At 37.5% G+C, this 19,666-nt stretch overlaps 1 protein-coding gene across 1 annotated transcript in view; it reads right to left on the bottom strand.

Annotated features, from left to right (window-relative positions):
• Nucleotides 1-19,666, bottom strand: part of neurl1aa (neuralized E3 ubiquitin protein ligase 1Aa) — a 76,852-nt gene that overhangs the window by 31,360 nt on the left and 25,826 nt on the right. The window contains exon 3 of the mRNA XM_051703274.1: nucleotides 18,094-18,415. Coding sequence (XP_051559234.1) covers nucleotides 18,094-18,415 — 322 coding nt within the window. The remainder of the gene's footprint in view (nucleotides 1-18,093; nucleotides 18,416-19,666) is intronic.

Genomic DNA, 19,666 nt, shown 5'->3' with positions numbered 1-19,666 from the left:
ATGAATCCAAGCTTGTGCATAAACGTCCCACGTTAGCGTTAAGACACAGCTGCGCAGACAGAAGGCAAACAGCTATTTTGATTTTTTTTTATTTTTTTAAGGTGTTTTTATTTAACACCAGACCCCAGCACCTGTTGGGCTAAACACAAAAGCCAGTGGAAAATAAGCAGATGAGGTTTCTGATAAACAAAAGCGGTTCTTGGTTCACTCAGAAATAGCCAGGGCAGGAATGAAATGGCCAAAAATGGAAGTGCGGCAGAAGAGAGATTTTTCTTTGCTTCGGTTAGCTAGTTTCAACTGTGAGGCACTGGATAAGGGTTGTTCTTTCAAACTTTCATTGCTCATTCTCTCTCTTTTTCCATCTCACTGATGTGTCACTTAGTATAAAATATTTTAATATAAATATTATTTGAATATAAATACCAAGTAAACTAACAGCAAAAAAAGCTGAAAAAACATCCACAACATATACTGAAAAAGCTTATATATCCATGCAAGTAGCTTTGGTGTGTAAGCTAAAAAAAATAATTAAACCCACACAGTGTCCATAGAACAAATCTTACAGGGATTTATTAAGAGGCCAAAAAGTGCAAAAAGTTGACATAATGTTTTTGATATAATGGATTCAATGGGGAACCTGTTTTTAGCATCTAATTGGTGTCCTTTCTTGATTATATCTCCTGAGATGTATGCGTAGATCTTGTGCATTATGTGTGATTGCTAGTATACCATATAGAGACACAATGTATATCTGTGACATTTTTTGAACACTTGTATTTTTAAGTCTGTTCAGTTAGAAGAATTAACGGTCCAGCCTGACCTACAAATGGAATCAGGTGTGCTGCTGTTATTTGGACACTCATGCGATGTAAATCAAAAATGTTTTGTTTCTTCACTGAGCACTTTTGCACTTTTTGGCCTCTTAATAAATTCCTGTAAGATTTTTTCTATGGACATTGTGTGCCTTCTCTCTTCTTGGATTTAATATAAATAATTAGCCCACTGTTGCCAAGTCAAACGTATATGTCAATCAAATAAATCACAATAATCTGTCTTATTACAAATGTATTAATTAACATTGCATAATCGGTCAATTGGTACACTTATGCACATTTTCACTAACTACATACAGTTATTGTGCTACTAATTACCCACAATGCATTCTTTAGGGTGCAAGGGGCTTTGCAAGAATGTGTCCTGGGTGAACGGCCCCTATTAATAAAGTGAATTGTGCCCTGTTTTCCCTCTTTGGAATTCATAGATTTTATGTATCAAATTATTTACTCAAAATCAAGTGTATTTTTAGAAGCTTTCTTTGTAGGGAAGTTGTATATACCACCACACCAACTAAAACATGGGTTCAGTTTAGCCTCTGTAATGCAGCTTAGTCTGAAATATCTTAGATCACGAAACTCGGCTGCTATGCTTTTACTACAAAGGCCAGATGTTTGACAAGCTATTTGAAATCCCATTAGGAGCTGTAATGTGCTTCCATTCGCTAGACTGCTTGGACACTTCAATAATGGGAACACAAATGTAGGTTAATAAAAGTACAGAAACTTTAAATGTATTATGACACTTTCAGCATCAGCCATTATGATCAGTATGACATAAACATGGTAATTTAGTGGTGGATGGTATGACCAAAATCTTATATGACATGTGCACAATATAGATTTTTTTTTATTAAAACACATGCACACACACGTATACACACACACACACACACACATACAGTGCATTCAGAAAGTATACAGACTCCTTGATTTTTTTCACATTTTGTTATGTTGTAGCCTTAAGCTAAAGCGCTTTAAAAAAAAATGTTTCTACGTCAATCTACACTCCATACTCCATAATGACAAAGCAAAAAACAGATTTTTGATAACTTTGATAACTGAAATATCACATTGACATAAGTATTCAGACCCTTAACTCAGTACTTATCTGAAGCACCTTTGGCAGTGATTACAGCCTCAAGTATTTTGGGGTATGATGCAACAAGATTTGCACACCTGGATTTGGAGATTTTCTGCTATTCTTCTCGGCAGATCCTCTCATGTTCTGTCAGGTTGGATGGGGACCATCGGTGGCCAGCCATTTTCAGGTCTCTCCAGAGATGTTCGATTGGGTTCAAGCTCGGACTCTGGCTGGGCCACTCAAGGACATTCACAGAGTTCTTCCTAAGCCACTCTTGCATTGTCTTAGCTGTGTGCTTAGGGTCACTGTGCTGTTGGAAGGTGAAGCTTCGACCCAGTCTGAGGTCCTGAGCGCTCTGGACCAGGTTTTCATTAAGGATATCTCTGTATTTTTCTGCATTCAACATTCCTTCAACCCTGACCAGTCCCCCAGTCCCTGCTGCTGAAAAACACCCCCACAGCATGATGCTACCACCACCATGCTTCACCGTTGGGATGGTATTGCGCAGGTGATGAGTGGTGCTTGGTTTCCTCCATACATGACGCTTGGTTTCCTCCATACATGACATATTTTTCTACATTCAGCTTTCCTTAAACCCTGACCAGTCCCCCAGTCCCTGACGCTGAAAAACACACCCACAGCATGATGCTACCACCACCATGTTTCACCTTTGGGATGGTATTGCGCAGGTGATGAGTGGTGCTTGGTTTCCTCTATATATGACGCTTGGAATTGAGGCCAAACAGTTCAATCTTCATTTCATCAGACCAGAGAATCTTATTTCTCACTTTTGCACTTTTTGGCCTCTTAATAAATTCCTGTAAGATTTTTTCTATGGACATTGTGTGCCTTCTCTCTTCTTGGATTTAATATAAATACCAACAAATTCAATTAAAACAATGGCATGTAGCCTTCAGGTATTTCTCAAGTAGCCATTATTGCATATATTGCTTTTGAGTAATTATTCAAGTAAACAGTCAGTAAAGTGATTTAGCATTTTCCATCTGCATTGTTTTTAAATAGCTTTTCTATGAAAAGATATGCAAAACGGACGTCTTTTACCGTTGCAGCATTTCTTTTTTCAGCGCCACATTTTTTAGATGCTGTGTCAGGTTAAAAAGAACTTCATCTTTAAAAGCATGTCTCGAGATATCTGATTTCTGTTCTATTTGCTGCATCTAGCTTTTTTGGTGCAAGAACGCGTTAGGTCTGAATGGCCCCCTAGGCTGCATTCACACTATAAGGCCATAATGTGAGCGGCTTTCTTATGTTAATATTGCTGTTTGATTATTTGTAATGACATATAGATAGTGGCAGGTCTATTAAGGCCTGTTCACAAATAACGTGTTTTTGCATTTGTCAGCGCTATTTTTCAATTTATAAACATGCTCTAGATGGATGCACTGCCGCATTAACGCACGGGTTTACCTGGGCTTAAGCCCGGGGGCCCGTGGCTGCAGGGGAAACCAAAACTCAGGATCCCAGTCGTGTCATCCACCACCCTATTCGCCCCCTTCGACGTTCGCAGGAGGACGCGCTTGTAAACGCAATCAGCGAGAGAGGTTTATTAAGGCTACTTCCGAAACAAGGAAAATGCTGCCTTCGGAGGCTGTATACGGAAGTAGGAAGGGATGAAGGAACATCTGAATCCAGTGTTTATATCACATCCTGTCTATTGAGATACCTTCATCTGATCGATTTAGAAGGCAGCATAGATCCTGTGTGTGCGGATCCACAGCTGTTGAAATGAAGATAGAAAATGGCGGACGAAGAGGCAGTTGATAGAAAATTTGTGTATAAATGTATTTTTATTTTTTATTTTTTATTTTTTCACTTTTGATTCCATTTCTAGCGAGAAAGTAGTACTGAATTTATTAAATATATTGCCAAAACTCTCTTGCTATTATTCTAGATCAGGGGTTTTCAAAGTCTTAAACAGTAAGCCCGCCCTCTGACAAAATGTACAGACTATGCTAAATGTCAAAAATATCTTTCTTCCACTAAGACAAGCTGTACATTCTGGCCACTTATTTGAAGTTTTATCAGCTATTTTCCTCTACAGTTATATTATCAAAATTCATCATACTTCAGGGGTTGGAGAAATTCACCAATGATGATCAATAACCTTAAATTTAGTCTGACAGACTGATTTGGCAATACGTCACTGGTGTGTGATTAATGGCTATAAATATTTTTATTAATAATATGAAACCGTATTCTGCATTATTTTTTATTAAAAAATACATGTTTGCCCTTATGACAATGGAATTACTTAACTGTTTTTTAGACTATATTTGTGATAATCTTGCCGTCCGTGTTTTTACTCTATGACCGCATGGTCATAAAGATGTTCCACCATGTATTTTGAAACATCCTATTTTTGTCCTGCCTGTTTACATTCACATAGCCATAAATGTGTTTACACTAGTATCTTGCCAAGATAAGCATTTTCACCAAGAAGTTAATTTGACCATTGATTGGTCAACTTTTTTATTATTATTATTATATTAGTATATTTTGATATCCCTAGTCTCTATTTACCATTCTTAGGAAATTCTTAGTTAGTTCTCTCTCACCAAGCTAAAGACTTTATCCTAGTTTCTAAGACACGAATTGTGTAAAAAAGACTGAATGTTGGTAGACATTGTGGGGGCCTCAAGGCAGCATGATGCATATGGTGGATGTACGTGTGTGTGTGAGTGTGAGTTTGAGGGAAACAGTAGGGGGAGACAGCAGAGGTTTCAGTAGAGCTTGTTGGCTCTGTGCCACACTTGGCTGTTGGCTCTCTTTGTTCAGAATATTGGCCACACAGGCAACACGTGGACCCATTGACAAATGGCTCCTTCCCTGAGGTCATTTCTTGCTTTCTCTCTCACACACACGTACACTGCCAAATACACTCTGAAAGCCACAAAAGACTCTACGTGTAGCCAAATTTTAATCAAGCCAACCAGGGTTTCCTTGCCACAAACCACACATTTGTGGTATGGTTCATGTTTGGAATAAAAATCTTATTTTAAAGATGCAATATATATAATCTGCATGCCTCACCAAACAGGATAATGCCGTTGTATTAATTACTCTCCCGTTGGTCAGAAAACATTTAGTCCTTCCCCAAATTCACTCCATCGGTTCAGCCAATTTTGGCTGGTTGGGATGCTCAAACAAAAAAGTAATCTACTGATAGCACCACAGAGCCACAGTCTTTACACTTTTTGGTGGAATTTGATTATTTATAGTTGTCTCTGCATATTCTGCTAGGATAGAAAAAGTATTTACCGTAACATTGGGAAGATTACAAATTACACACATCACCTCTATTCAACTATTTTTGACTTTTGCCTAGAAATCACACCAACTACTTGAAACCTGATAAATAAGAACAGGCTGTAGACTATTAACTCATTATGTTATTATCATCTTACTATTATTATTTTCCCAAAGGCCTTCCGTGTTGTTTTGTTCTATTACATTGGCAGATTTCTACCCCTTAAATCCATGGTATTAGGGAGAGGCAATACAAACAGTCCAAGTTTCTTCTAATTTGTAGCACTGCAATTAATTCAACCCTCACTAAAATTGGAGAAAATTAGAGGTAGGCTGAATTTTCTTACCCGGGAAATGTGACAAGGTCTGTGATGTTTCACCCTAGCCCTAAATATGTGGATGTTTATCTAGCGGTCTACAAACTGATGTTTGCCCATAACTTCCTCAAAGAGGCTCTGAAGTGCTCTCCCTATATCCTAAATATAAGACAGCCACACCTTATCTCAGCTGCACTGTCCATGTTTGGAAGTCCCAAGGCCTTGGCATGGGGAAAATGAAGGAAAAGGAGAGTTCCAAGTTTGGATAACGGAATGAAAGGACACTTAACAGCAGGAAAAGGAAGGTGTTCTGTTTTGGGATGGGTTATGATACACTTTCCAGCCACCCCAAAAGCTCTTCCCAGAACTCCCTATGCTGGTGTGATCTCTTGAAAACAGAATGTGACCTCTTGCACTATTCACCCCCCCCCCCACCTCCCTCTTTGTATTTACACAGAAGTGTCTGGGCGATACATTGAATATTCATGATATATTCGCAATGGTTTTGAGATTTAAATTAAGCACCATTTGAATATTACAATGGCTTTAATTTGCCTTTCATTTTGCCATAAGGGATAGGCAGAATGTTAGCCCCAGTCCCCATTCTGGTCAAAAGATGCAATGAAAGTGAATGGTGACTAAGGCTTTATGTTTATGGTGACTAACATTTCCAAGGAAGAAGATAAGTCATATGGGTTTGAAATAATGACAGAATTGTAATTTCTGGGTGAACTATCCCTTTAAATTCTGAACATGATATTAGAATGACCATGTTTAGACTAGTTTGGCAATCCATCCTTGTCTCGTGATTCGCGAGTTTGAGATCGTTAAGACAGAGATGTATTAACAGCATCTCTGATTTAAACTTCAGTAGCACAAATAGCATTAGATGAGGTAAGTTCAAATAATTTCTGTGAATCATTTCAAACTGCATGTTTCAATGAATTGTTTTAATTCATCACTCTGATTGAATGATTTGTTTCCGTCATCACTTCCTGAAGTTTCTGTGTGCCATTTTAAATGAACACATTTTTTTTGTAAAAATATATTTAGGTAAATATTTCTGTTTATTACTATTTATTGTAATATTGGTGCATATAAATTACAATGATTAAATATATGTTTTCCTTGTGTTCATTTAGTCAAAAACAATGTAGAAAACATGCTTGATTATGATTTTTACTACATTTTACTTCTTACATTAAACATATTCTAATTTAATATAATTGATAACAAAGGCTGTTGGTTGAAATCAACCTTTTATGCCATTTCAAAGCAAATGCAAACATATTGAGAGATATATTTGAACATCAACAAAAGGCTGAAAAATATCGAGATCTAGTTTGTTTACCTATATCGTCCAGTCCTACAATAAAGTAGAAAAGGAGTCAAAACATAAAATACTGTCAAACAGCCAAATGGTACAACATATGTTGCTCTAATTTCTGTAATTTGTTCCACCCCAAAGCAGTTGGTCGGCCAAACAAATGAAATTACTACTGTTAATACCCATTATGTGAGGGAGTGCAGAGACAACTCACTAATTCACTCTTTCTGGCTGAACAGTGTAAATAGACCATATTTAAGATATTATTTTTGGATAATTATACTCCCAGCATAGAACATCCAGTTAGGAAAATTAGCCTGGAATGGCCCACTGTTGCCAAGTCAAACGTGTATGTCAATCAAATAAATCACAATAATCTGTCTTATTACAAATGTATTAATTAACATTGCATAATCGGTCAATTGGTACACTTATGCACATTTTCACTAACTACATACAGTTATTGTGCTACTAATTACTACTAACAGGTCTTGTGGGGTGTTCCAGGTATACAGTGGTTAGTACCTACCAAAAGTGGTCCAAGGAAGGACAACTGGTGAACCGGCGACAGAGTCATGGACGCTCAAGGCTCATCAATGCGCGTGGGGAGCAAAGGCTAGTCAGATCCCACAGAAGAGCTACTGTAGCACAAATTGCTGAAAAACGTAATGCTGGCCATGATAAAAAGGTGTCAGAACACACAGTGCATCACAGCTTGCTGCGTATGGGGCTGCATAGCCACAGACCAGTCAGAGTGCCCATGCTGACCCCTGCCCACCACCGAAAGAGCCTACAATGGGCATGTGAGCATCAGAACTGGACCATGGAGCAATGGAAGAAGGTGGCCTGGTTTGATGAATCAGTAGTTCTTTTAGATCTTGTGGAAGGCAGGGTGCATATGCGTCGTTTACCTGGGGAAGAGATGGCAGCAGGATGCACCATGGGAAGAAGGCAGGCCGGCGGAGGCAGTGTGATGCTCTGGGAAATGTTCTGCTGGGAAACCTTGGGTCCTGGCATTCATCACTTTGACACATACCACCTACCTAAAGATTGTTGCTGACCATGTACACTGCTTCATGGCAACAATATTCCCTGATGGCAGTGGCCTCTTTCAGCAGGATAATGCATCCTGCCACACTGCAAAAATTGTTCAGGAATGGTTTGAGGAACATGACAAAGAGTTCAAGGTGTTGACTTGGCCTCCAAATTCCCCAGATCTCTATTCGACTGAGCATCTATGGGATGTGCTGGACCAGCAAGTCTGATCCATGGAGGCTCCACCTCGCAACTTACAGGTCTTAAAATATCTGCTGCTAACGTCTTGGTGCCAGATATTACAGGACACCTTCAGAGGTCTTGTGGAGTCCATGCCTCGACGGGTCAGAGCTGTTTTGGCGGCACGAGGGGGGCCTACACGATATTAGGCAGGTGGTTTAAATGTTGTGGCTGATCGTGTATATACGTGCGTTCTTGTGTTTCTGTGGCAGTAACAAACCTCAGTCCTCAAGGAGGCGATAAAATTACCTTCAAAGGTCTGTGCCATTAAACTGGATGTGATATTATTCAGGTAAATTGCTTAATATATTGACTTTAACTTACTTGCTCAGAAATATTCTCTTCACACTGATGTTCCGCCATGAGATAAGTTCACTTGAAAAAGAAAAACTCTCCATAGAAGTGGACAATTCACATTAATGAATTGCATCAACATGCGTCAATGTTAAGAAAGCCATGCTTACATGCTTTGTGATGAATTGCGGTCTGACACATTTTGGAACGCAACAATGCACAAAATCAAGCTTGTGTAGCTTGAAGTCTCTGCGTTCACATACTTGCGTAGAGTGTGTTTCGACCATGTATCTATCGCATTTTAAACGGTATAGCAAAATCTCTACTGACACATTTTTACAATCTTCCGGTATGTAATGCTAACTGGCTATAACAGATGGCATTAGACAGTCTTTGTCCTGTTAGCTACTTCTCTGATAACTGTCTGCTAAGACAAAGAGAATACTCTGTGGTTGCCCGACATCATCCATCAGCATTTAAAGCCTCATGCGCTAGCACAATAAAGCCACAATCATATTCCATCCCATTGTCATCGTACACAAGGTTGCATACCACAATCACCGGTGATCACCTTACAAAATAAACAAGCTGAGCCAAAATAGATGAAAGGAAAATATGTCAGCAACTGCTATTGCCAGAAACATCCATTGGACACAAGGTTAAAAAGCACAGTACAAGCTTCAGGGTAATTGACAAATATTGTAAATTAAACACCAAATATGGTGATGTTAGTAGTAAGGTACAAAATCCACCAGTAAAAGCTTGAACCTTAAACCTATAATGCAACCACTTCCTAGGGATGGAAATCATAAGGAATTTAACGATTCTGTTTCCCATTCCACTTAAAGGTGCATTCAGTAGTTTGGAGCCAATTTAAAAAGTTTTACATATTAAAAAATTAATTGTGTTTTTGTGAAGTTTGACCGAATTGTGTACACTCACATAAGATGAAGACTATGCATAATTGTTTTCTATAAAAAAGTGTTTTATTCTACATGGTGTGGGTCACCCCCTTCAGTGTGTTTTACCATGTTGAAATCACATGACCCGTGGTGTTTCTTAACATCCAAGTAGAGAATCCTCACGCTCATTGGCTGCCGCCTGTGTAGAAACTCTTGGTTATGCTCAGAACATTGTTGTTTGGTGACGCGAAGAGCGAAAAGAATCAGAATGAGCTTCATTGCCAAGTATGCTTACACACAAATAATTTGTCATGGTGACAGAACACAATGGAACATACTTATTTATCATGATTTAGCAGCAGAGACAACGGGAGATCCAGTAGCTGTACTGCCGAAGAAGCAAAAACTGGTCTGAAGCAACTTGCTTCAAGCAAGAAGACAGAAAGTCCGGCAAAGGCAAAAAACTAGAATAAACATCGGTAATGGTAAGGCAACTACGTCATCATTCGTTTAGTGCAAAGTAGCTTGGTACAGTGATTGTTGTGGATTTCGTGTAAACCACCACGTTGGTTGCTTGGAAATAAATCGAGTTCTTCAAATACAGTATTCAAGGACATGTTAAATTTAATCAATCCCATAATCAAAAACAATTCTAATCTTTCTTTTACCATAACATTCTATATCGCTAGATAATTGAGGTTTATTTTATGCTAAGCAGTTGTCTAATAGAGGTAATAACTGTCTTTAGAAATAATGTGAAACGTAGACAGTCTCCAAAGATTATTGATATGAGGGACAATAATAATCTGTCCTTAACAGTAGAAGCATGTTCACTTGATTTCTGACGTTTGTTTTTAGGCAAAGCAATTATATTATAGGTGTAATAAATAACTTTAGAAATGACCTCAAACTCCGACATTTTCCATATGCAAATGATATTCCAAAGCTGACGGGGGCAGCAGAGATGATCATGCTGATCCACGTCGAAAGATGGCAGTATAGCGTCTAACGCCACTGTAACATCGGTACTTAAAGTACACAAAGAAGAGCAATGCTAACGCTAGCTAGAAAACTACTGAATGCCCCTTTAACAATTTCGGTTCCTCAAGGCCGAAACATACTCTACGCAAGTGCATGAAAGCAGACGTTGCCACAAGGGGCGCTTTAGCGAACAATAGTGTGAACTGCCTGCTTCTACTGTAAGTTTTCTCTTTCAAGTCAACTACTGTCTGGAATCTGAAATCTCAGTGCAAAAGAAGGGTTTTAGTATTTTGTGTAAACATCACTTCATGTAGCTATCATTCACTTTCATTATAGGGCACAACTGGACTTTCTCATGTATCAAACATAGTGTATTTGTGACTAAGGAGGTTGTTTCTTACAACACTACCATAAGAATATTTAAAGGGATATTTCACCCAAAAATATAATTTTTCTCATCATTTACTCACCCTCATGCCATCCCAGATGTGTATGACTTTCATTCTTCTGCTGTACACAAAGACTTTCTTCTGCTGTACACAAAGAGGTGTGAAGAATATCTCAGCTCTGTAGGTCCTCACAATGCAAGTGAATGGGTACCAAAATTTTGAAGCTCCAAAAAGCACATAAAGGCAGCATACAAGTAATCCATAAGACTCCAGTGGTTAAATCTCTTCGAAAGCGATATGATAGGTGTGGATGAGAAACAGATCAATATTTATGTCCTTTTTTACTTTAAATTCTCCTCCCTACCCAGTAGGTGGCGATATGCACGAAGAATGCAAATCACCCAAAACAAAAGAAGAAGAATGTGAAAGTGGAGATTGATAGTAAGAAAGGACTTAAATATTGATCTGTTTCTCACTCACACCTATCATATCACTTCTAAAGACCACTGGAGTCATATGGATTACATTTATGCTGCCATTATATGCTTTTTGGAGCTTCAAAGTTTTGGTCACCATTCACTTGCATTGTATGGACCTACAGAGCTGAGATATTCTTCAAAAAAATCGTAATTTGTGTTCAGCAGAAGCAAGGGAATAGATTGGGGGGGGTTACCAATGATCAGTTTTACTTCTTTATTACCAACATTGTATAACACACATCTACATGTAACGTGAGGGTCTTTATCAGGTTTTAAATTTAAACAAAACACTCCAGTTTTTTTTTGTCAAACAAACAGCAAATGATGTCTGAGAGAACACACCCGCAGCCTACTCTACTAAAATAAAGAACGCAACTTCCATGTGCATCTAATTGGCAGGTAAAACTTAAACTCATATAAGTTGTTATTCGTTATTTTTCACTATTGCTGCAGACAGCTTGCTTCATACATTCTGTTCAACAGTATTTAGAGGGTAAACTTTCTCATTCGACTGAACTGTGTGCATTTTAACACTTACATTACATTGTGTTATGTACTCTTTTCATGCACAATACTTTTCATATCCCATTATTTGAACCGGGTGGCCAAAATGAAACCTTAAAATCAAACAGAGCCTATAGAAATCTTCATATTTAGAATTAAAGCTTCTTTACTTCCCTTGGTCATGAAAATCATTCAAAATCAGTTTATAATAAATATATAATATAATTTGATATATATATATATATATATATTTTTTTTTTTTTTTTTTTTTTAAACCGATTCTGAAAAAGAGCTGATTCTCGATTCCGAACCCTACTTCCTACCACAGATAGAATCACAACTGAGTGATGGGAAAACTGCAAATTTCAGCAAGGAAAGCTTACAAGATTGATGGGATGCATTGTTGCACTTATACTCAACCTGTTTTAAGGCCGTTACAAGTTCCTCAAGCGATAAATCTTTAATAACTTGGTCCACTAGCTTCTGCCGCATTTAGCCTGGCCAGCAAGTATGTTTCGGAAAAGAGTAGTTGAAGGCTAGATTATTTATTAAACAACATTCCAGACTCACTGCATGTCAAAATGCCTCGGGGGACGACTTCATTTCACTGCCATTATATTCTGGAACCCTGAAAACCACACCAAGGTTCAAGGTCCGGTTAGATGCTAAATCTCATGCTAGAAAGAAGCCTGCAGGACTGGCAAGATACTGTATCACCTCCTAGCCGCAGGGGCAATAAAGAGTGTTGAGGATGTGTTCAAGACAGGATATTACGAGTAGAAAAGAGAAGTCCGAAAGACAGGGAAGCACATAGTGTGTGACTGGTGAAATGAGTATTAACATGCACACAGAGGCAGATTTACAGCTCATGGCTACATTTTTCCCTGTCAGCATTTTATTAGTGTCAGGGAGAATTTTAACACCATTCAGGGGCAAGGAGACATTATATCAGTGTCAGCGCTAATACTGAAGTGACTGCAATAGGGGTTCTCTTAAGTATGATACCTGTTCATAGATAGTTCTTCAGCTGTCAAAGGGCAAGTTACAATCCTCTTATAAAGAGGCACTGTGGTGCTTGCAAAAGTCATAGCCACAATGCTAGGGGTTGGTTGCCAGGTTGATTTTGTGGGGTCTTTAAAAGATGACAGAAGATATGTGCGTATTTTAAATAATTCTAAGACTTTGACACTATGATATAAATAGCCAAATAATTGTAGAATGATAAACAGTAAGCTCTGGAGGATTAATTAAATGTCAACTTGAATACTGTTTCTGAAGGAACCTGTCCTGAGATGCATGCATAGTAACCATAACATCAAATTAACGGCATGTTTATAATATGGCAAGTTTCAGCTATGCATTATTGCACATCAGCATAATTTATAAGCATGCTATTTAGGTAGACAGGTACTTGAAATGATCTGAATTCTTAGTGAAAGCTGTCGTAAGAATTGGTTTGAGTGTTTGCTATTGTCTACAATAGGTTCATGTGTATGTGTGTGTTTCAAAATCACAGGTGCACGAGAGAATTTCATCATGCATTTAGGCCTGAGGCATTCAAAACAGTTTCCCAAGATAATGAAATTACAAGCAAGAATTTTTGGCATTTGTACCAATGAGTACATTTAAATTAATCGTCAAACCTCTTTCTGTAAATGGTTTACAAACAGTTAGACCAATTTAGACCAGTTTTTCCATCCCCAATCAAAGCTGTCATTATCGAGCACAGAACTAAAGAAAAAAATAGGAAAATGTTTCCTGAAATGGCCCATTTTACTTCCATAATGTGACAAATATATTCAAGAACTCAAGTAAAAAATGTAGGACAGGACTTGGAGACATGGAGGCTGAAGTTCCCCCTCAAAATCATCTTGCTGTATTTAGGGATGCTCCGATCAGGATTTTTACAGCCGATACCTATCACAATCTTCTTGTCACCTGATCGGCCGATACCGATCCCAATCATTTCACCTTTTATCAGGATCTTTGTCATAACTGGCTATATGTAAGCTTCCTGCACACTTCACTATTAATTGAATTGACCTCTTCCCAGTAATATCACTTTGCCTATGTTTTGCTGACAAAAACAGTTTAAAAAGTTTAAAAATCTTATTAAAAAAGCTTTAAAAAAAAAAAAAAGACTTTAAATCAAGTACATTATCTATATTAAGATAGATAGCCCTATAAAAAAATGAAGCTTAGTGTCAAACTGAAGACAAACTGATAACCCATAGGTGCAATTAAACTTAATGTGACATTTTTAGTTATTGATTCATTGTCACTATTTCATATAATTATTATTATTTCTTAATTTACTTCTATTTTATTTTTGCATTGTATGTAACACATTATATTATGGTATCTTAATATTGTATAAAAAATTATTATATTTATAAATTCCTTCCCTGCCTATTCATATAGTTGGATGATTGTATTAATAGTTCATTTTTCACTTGTTGCTGCTTGATCTTTAATGAGGGGAATACGGCGTGTAACAGTACAGTACACAAGCTTTCATATTCGCCATACCTCTCCCACTGCATCGTTCTTAACTGCTGAATCAAATGTGTTGTCTTACAACACAACACCAGTATTCCCCACACTCCTTGATGCCATTACATTGTTGCTGATGTCTTAAAGGAGCAGCACGTCTTTTGTGACATGAGTGATTGGTTTATGTGATCGGCCAAATTACCGATCACCGATCGTGTCATAGGACGTGAATATCGGCCGGTACCGATCGGTGCCTGATCGATCGGAGCATCCCTAGCCGTATTCATTTGGAAACACTTCTTTTTCAAATATACACACACTAAGCACTTCATTTTTGGAACACTGTGGTCCTAATAAAGTGCCCAACATGGTCTTCTGCTGTTGTAGCCCATCCGCTTCGAGGTTCGATGTGTTGTGCATTCTGTAGTGAACATGTTGTTCACTACAATTGTACACAGTGGTTATCTGAGTTACCGCAGCCTTTCTGTCAGCTCAAACCAGTCTGGCCATTCTCCGTTGACCTCTCTCATCAACAAGGCATTTCCATCTGCAGAACTGCCGCTCACTGGATGTTTTTTGTTTTGGCACCATTCTGAGTAAATTCAAGAGACTGTTGTGTGTGAAAATCACAGGAGATCAGCAGTTACAGAAATACTCAAACCAGCCCGTCAGGCACCAACAATCATATCACGGTCGAATTCATTGAGATCAAATTTATTCCCCATTCTGATGATTGATGTGAATATTAACTGATAGGCATTACACTGCTGCCAGACGATTGGCTGATTAGATAATTGCATGAATAAGTCGGAGTACAGGTGTTCCTAATAAAGTGTTAATTGAGTGTATATATGTTAATCGGGCCACAATTATTGCAACTGATGTCATTGAATATAAAATTATATGAATATATACAAAATTTATTTTAGGTTGTTGATTATAAGAATGGAAACAAAATATTTTACATTTATTGCAAAATATTCTGATATGTACAAATAGATAAGTAGTTTATACATGAAGAGACACCGACTCGATTACATCATTAACAATGCGTCATGGGAGTGAGCGGTTGTTTCAAAGCACGTTTTGCGGGCTTTGTTGGCCACTGTTCTCTGATTGGTGAAGCTGGACCATGGCTAATGGAGTTGTTTAACATGAAATTTGCTATCAAACACGATTTCTAAACAATCAAGTTGAAATAACGCAGACAGTTGGCTTAGAAGGAAGCATATACCATTGATGAACAACCTCAAAGCTCAAGGTAGGTCTGTCTTTAAAAATTTATAAGTTATCGTTGAAAATCAATTCATCTATATCAACCAGACTGTTGCACTGTAATTGCCTCTGCATTGTTCATATGCAACGCAAGACAGAGGTGACGCAACATGTATTTAACCCGGTGTATTTGATGTCCTTCCTTTAAATATTAGATTACGCATTGTGCATTGGTATTTAGATAGACAGATAAAGACTGTAGCTCGACTACGCAAAAACCCACTGTAGCTTAGCAGCACATGCAAACGTATTGAGTGAAAAAGGTCTCTTTCTACCATCACTGATATGCTCTTCTTTCCTGTGTCCTGTAAATCAGGTCATTACATGTCTCAATGGACGTGAGACTCCAGTGCGATTGTTTGAGTTCTGGAATCGGCACTTCAGGAGCAATATTTGATAAAGATACAGTAAGAGCTCTTTTGATCTTGCACTTCAGGCGTTACACTTACAAACCATTCTAGGACGAGATAATGTGACATAAGCAGTGACAATCGAAAACACACACATGCATTCTTTGGTTTCTGCGTAGCAGACCGTCGAAGAACATAGGTTCAGCAGTGTATGTCAACGCTGCCTCTTGTGAGGCAATGGTAGAGATAAAGTTACTCGCACACATAACACTGTGCATCCCACACAGTGGACAGATAGCAGACAGAGCGGCTGCTGTCAATTGCCACGGCGCTCAATTAGGATAAATAGAGCTATCGCTAGTGTATGTGACCTGTTTCTATAATTAACCTTGGGGGATGAGAGCATTAAAGCTTGCTGCATGCATTCATGTGAGATGTGAATGTCTCGCCCTTTATACGTTAGATCCAACCCCCACTTCATACCCAAATACCCACACAGACACATACACACTCCGGTACATCAAAGCGTGGTTATGGTATCTGTTCCTCATACCAGCGTTCAGTGTGGTCATATACAGCAATGCTGCAAGACAGTGCAGCAATGCTGCAAGACAGTGCAGCAATGCTGCCTTCACATTTCAGCTCTTGTGAATGCGTGATATGTGTTATCTCGATCAACAAGTTTTATAGACAAAGGGACTCAAAGACATATTTGGGAGGAAAATTGGAGAAAACTTTTTAAAACATTTCTGCAATAAAGTTCACAAAAAGATATAAAAAACAAAAATTTATATTATTTTCAAACCATTTTCCGCACCCAAAACTATTAAACCTAAGTCTGATGCCAAATTTTCAGCATTTTTTGGAAAATTTTTGGATACCTGAATGAAGACACTGGGCCTCATTCTTAAAACATGAGTAGAACGAATATCTGTGTAATTCGTAAAATCATTCTTATAAAAATTGTTGCATATAATTTTTTATTAATAATTTATAAAATGTTTATAACTGATGCCAAACTTTGCCAAATTTCTTTGTTTTATCGTTCGGAAAAGGATTCTCGCAAAAATTATTGAATTTTGCAACATTTAATGTAATGGTTTTATGAAAAACCGTTTTCCGCTATGTTGAAATTTTATTAAAGATTACACAATTCCGTTTAATGATGATTTTGTTATAAAACTGAAATGTGTATATCTTAAAATTATAAGTGTTTATAAAATATTCACAAATTATATTTTACTCTTAAACGTATTCACACAGAGTGCGAAACTTTTATCATTCTCGTAACAAAATTTTATTACCCGAATTAACGTATTTTCATGTAAATTACGTACACTGTGTCATCATGCGAATGGTTTTACAAACGATTTACACAGGAAATGTCATTCTGCTCATGCCTCTGCTTTCATAAAGCAATTCTTGCATAAATTATCACATTATGCGAGAATTTATTTAACGTTTTATAAACCATTTATAAAATATTTATAACCAATGCCAAACTTTTATTATTCTCTAACCAATGTTTGAAAATTTCTTTAATGTTTTATTGTTTGGAAAACCATTCTTGTATAAATCATTGAATAATGCGACAATTTATGTAATGGTTTTATGAACAATTTACACATAAAATGTCATTCTTCTCATGCTTCTGCATTCATAAAGAAATTATTGCATAAATAAAACTATTTACTATTTAAGTCCAGAAATGTTATCATTCTCTTACTAAAGTCTGAATACCCAAATTAATGCATTTTCATGTAAATTACACCCAAAAAATTGACCAAATAAACCTTGTTTTCGAATAAAATAATGGATCATTGCAATGTAATATTTTGGCCTTGTTTTGTAATTTCATTATAAACTCCTGTAGTTCCGAAAATTCGGATTTGGTGTGAAAAGGCCTTAAAAAGGATAGTTTATACAAAAAAGAAAATTCTGTCATCATTCACTCACCCTCATGTTGTTCTAAACCTGTATTTAATAATAATAATAACAATAATAATATATATATATATATATATAGTTGTGTTATACTGTATATATATATATATATATATATATATATATATATATATATATATATATACTGTATACACACAAATTTCTTACTTCTGTGAAACACAAAATGAGATGTTAAGCAGAATGACAGCCTCAGTCACCATTATCTTTCATTGCATGGAAAAACATGCAATAAAAGTGAATGGTGACTGAGACTAACATATTGCCGAACATCTCATTTTGTGTTCCTTGTACCAACATGATAGTGAGGGAATGATGACAGAATCTTTTGGATTAACAGCTATTTTCTGTCTGTACTCACCCAGCAGCTGCACTCCTCTCGTGAGACCGTAGACATCAATGAGGGCCCACAGCGGCTCTGCTGTCCTAACGCCGCTGAAGAACAGCATGGGGCTGGAATCGTTGATGCGATAAAATACTCTCCCCTTTTTATCCACCCACAAGGAAATTAAGTTTCCTTCATTTGCAAACTCTTCTGGCAGGGCCTTAGCCCAGAAGCCGTTCTGGGATACCAAGTCAGGGCAGGCGTACTTGGGCAAACTGTCAGGGTTGATTCGAGACGGGTCTTTAGAGGTGAATCCCAGACGGAGAGCTCCACTCCAGCAGCACTGCTTTTTAGTAATCTAGAAAGAGGAAACCAGAAAGATTAATTAGCATTAAGACATAAAACAAATGCATGAAACAAAAAGTAATAGTTATTCCTAAACATTTATTTTGCTATACTATGCTGTGCAATGTTGGTATGCTCAAAGAACAGAAATTTTTTTAGATGTTTACACTTCTCAGGGAAATCAACATATGAATGGCTTCCTTATCCTTGCCACTCTACACATTAAACTGGGACTGGACAAATTATACTCCCAAAGAAAAACTTACACACTTCATATTTAAATTCAAATTAGAAAACATTAACAGCTAAAACAAAACCTACACCTAATAAAAATGAACCACTGAAACATTTTACAGAAACAAAACATGTTTTTTTTATTTTTTTTTATTTACATTTTCTATCTAATTCAATTGAATTTATTTGTATAGCATTTTTCACGATACAAATTGATCCAAAGCAGCTTACAATTTCCAATGCGCAAGCCAAAGGTAACAATGGCAACGAAAAACTCACCATTAAAATACCATTACTTTGCAGCTTTTACAAGAATTCTATCAATGTTTGCTCTTATGTGCTATTACAGCAGCACTGAAGGCCAAATAGGGGGCATGTTTTAATGGTCATAAATGGTTGTCTGCAAGGAACAATTGAGGGGTTGTATGAGGTAGTCGTGAGGTGTGTTTGGAGTAGAGTAGCTCTGTTTTATTTGACTTACAGTAACAACTGCCTGGACTGAAGGAATAAGCACTACAAATAAGTCAAGAACATAATGACTTATGTCACAGCAGCCAGGCGCTCCGAAGATTATTATCATTGAGAACTGGATTAGTGAGTGAGTGCACACACAAACAACTTTGTATGTTGGTCGAGTAACTGGTTAAGCTAGATTGAGTGCCATAGTCTGGGGTGGGACTGTTTGTTTTGCATTGCATTGTATTGTTTAGTAGGGGCAGTGGTGGCTCAGCAGTTAAGGCTCTGGGTTACTGATCAGAAGGTTGGGGGTTCAAGCCCCCAGCACCACCAAGATACCACTGTTGGGCCCTTGAGCAAGGCCCTTGACCCTATCTGCTCCAGGGGCACTGTATAATGGCTGACCCTACACTCTGACCCCAGCTTAGCTGGGATATGTGAAAAAAAAGAATTTCACTGCAAATGTGTGATAAATAAATGTAATTATTATTGTGGTGACATGCTGGTTTGGGAAGAGGAAACTTGCAAAACTCCTTTAGGATGGTACTTTAAAGTACAGAAAAAATGAGAAAGC

Source organism: Myxocyprinus asiaticus, chromosome 7 (genome assembly GCF_019703515.2).
Source record: "Myxocyprinus asiaticus isolate MX2 ecotype Aquarium Trade chromosome 7, UBuf_Myxa_2, whole genome shotgun sequence".
Taxonomy (NCBI): Eukaryota; Metazoa; Chordata; class Actinopteri; order Cypriniformes; family Catostomidae; genus Myxocyprinus; species Myxocyprinus asiaticus.
Note: the sequence above shows the minus strand (reverse complement) of the source record. Positions and strands in the feature narration are given on the sequence as shown.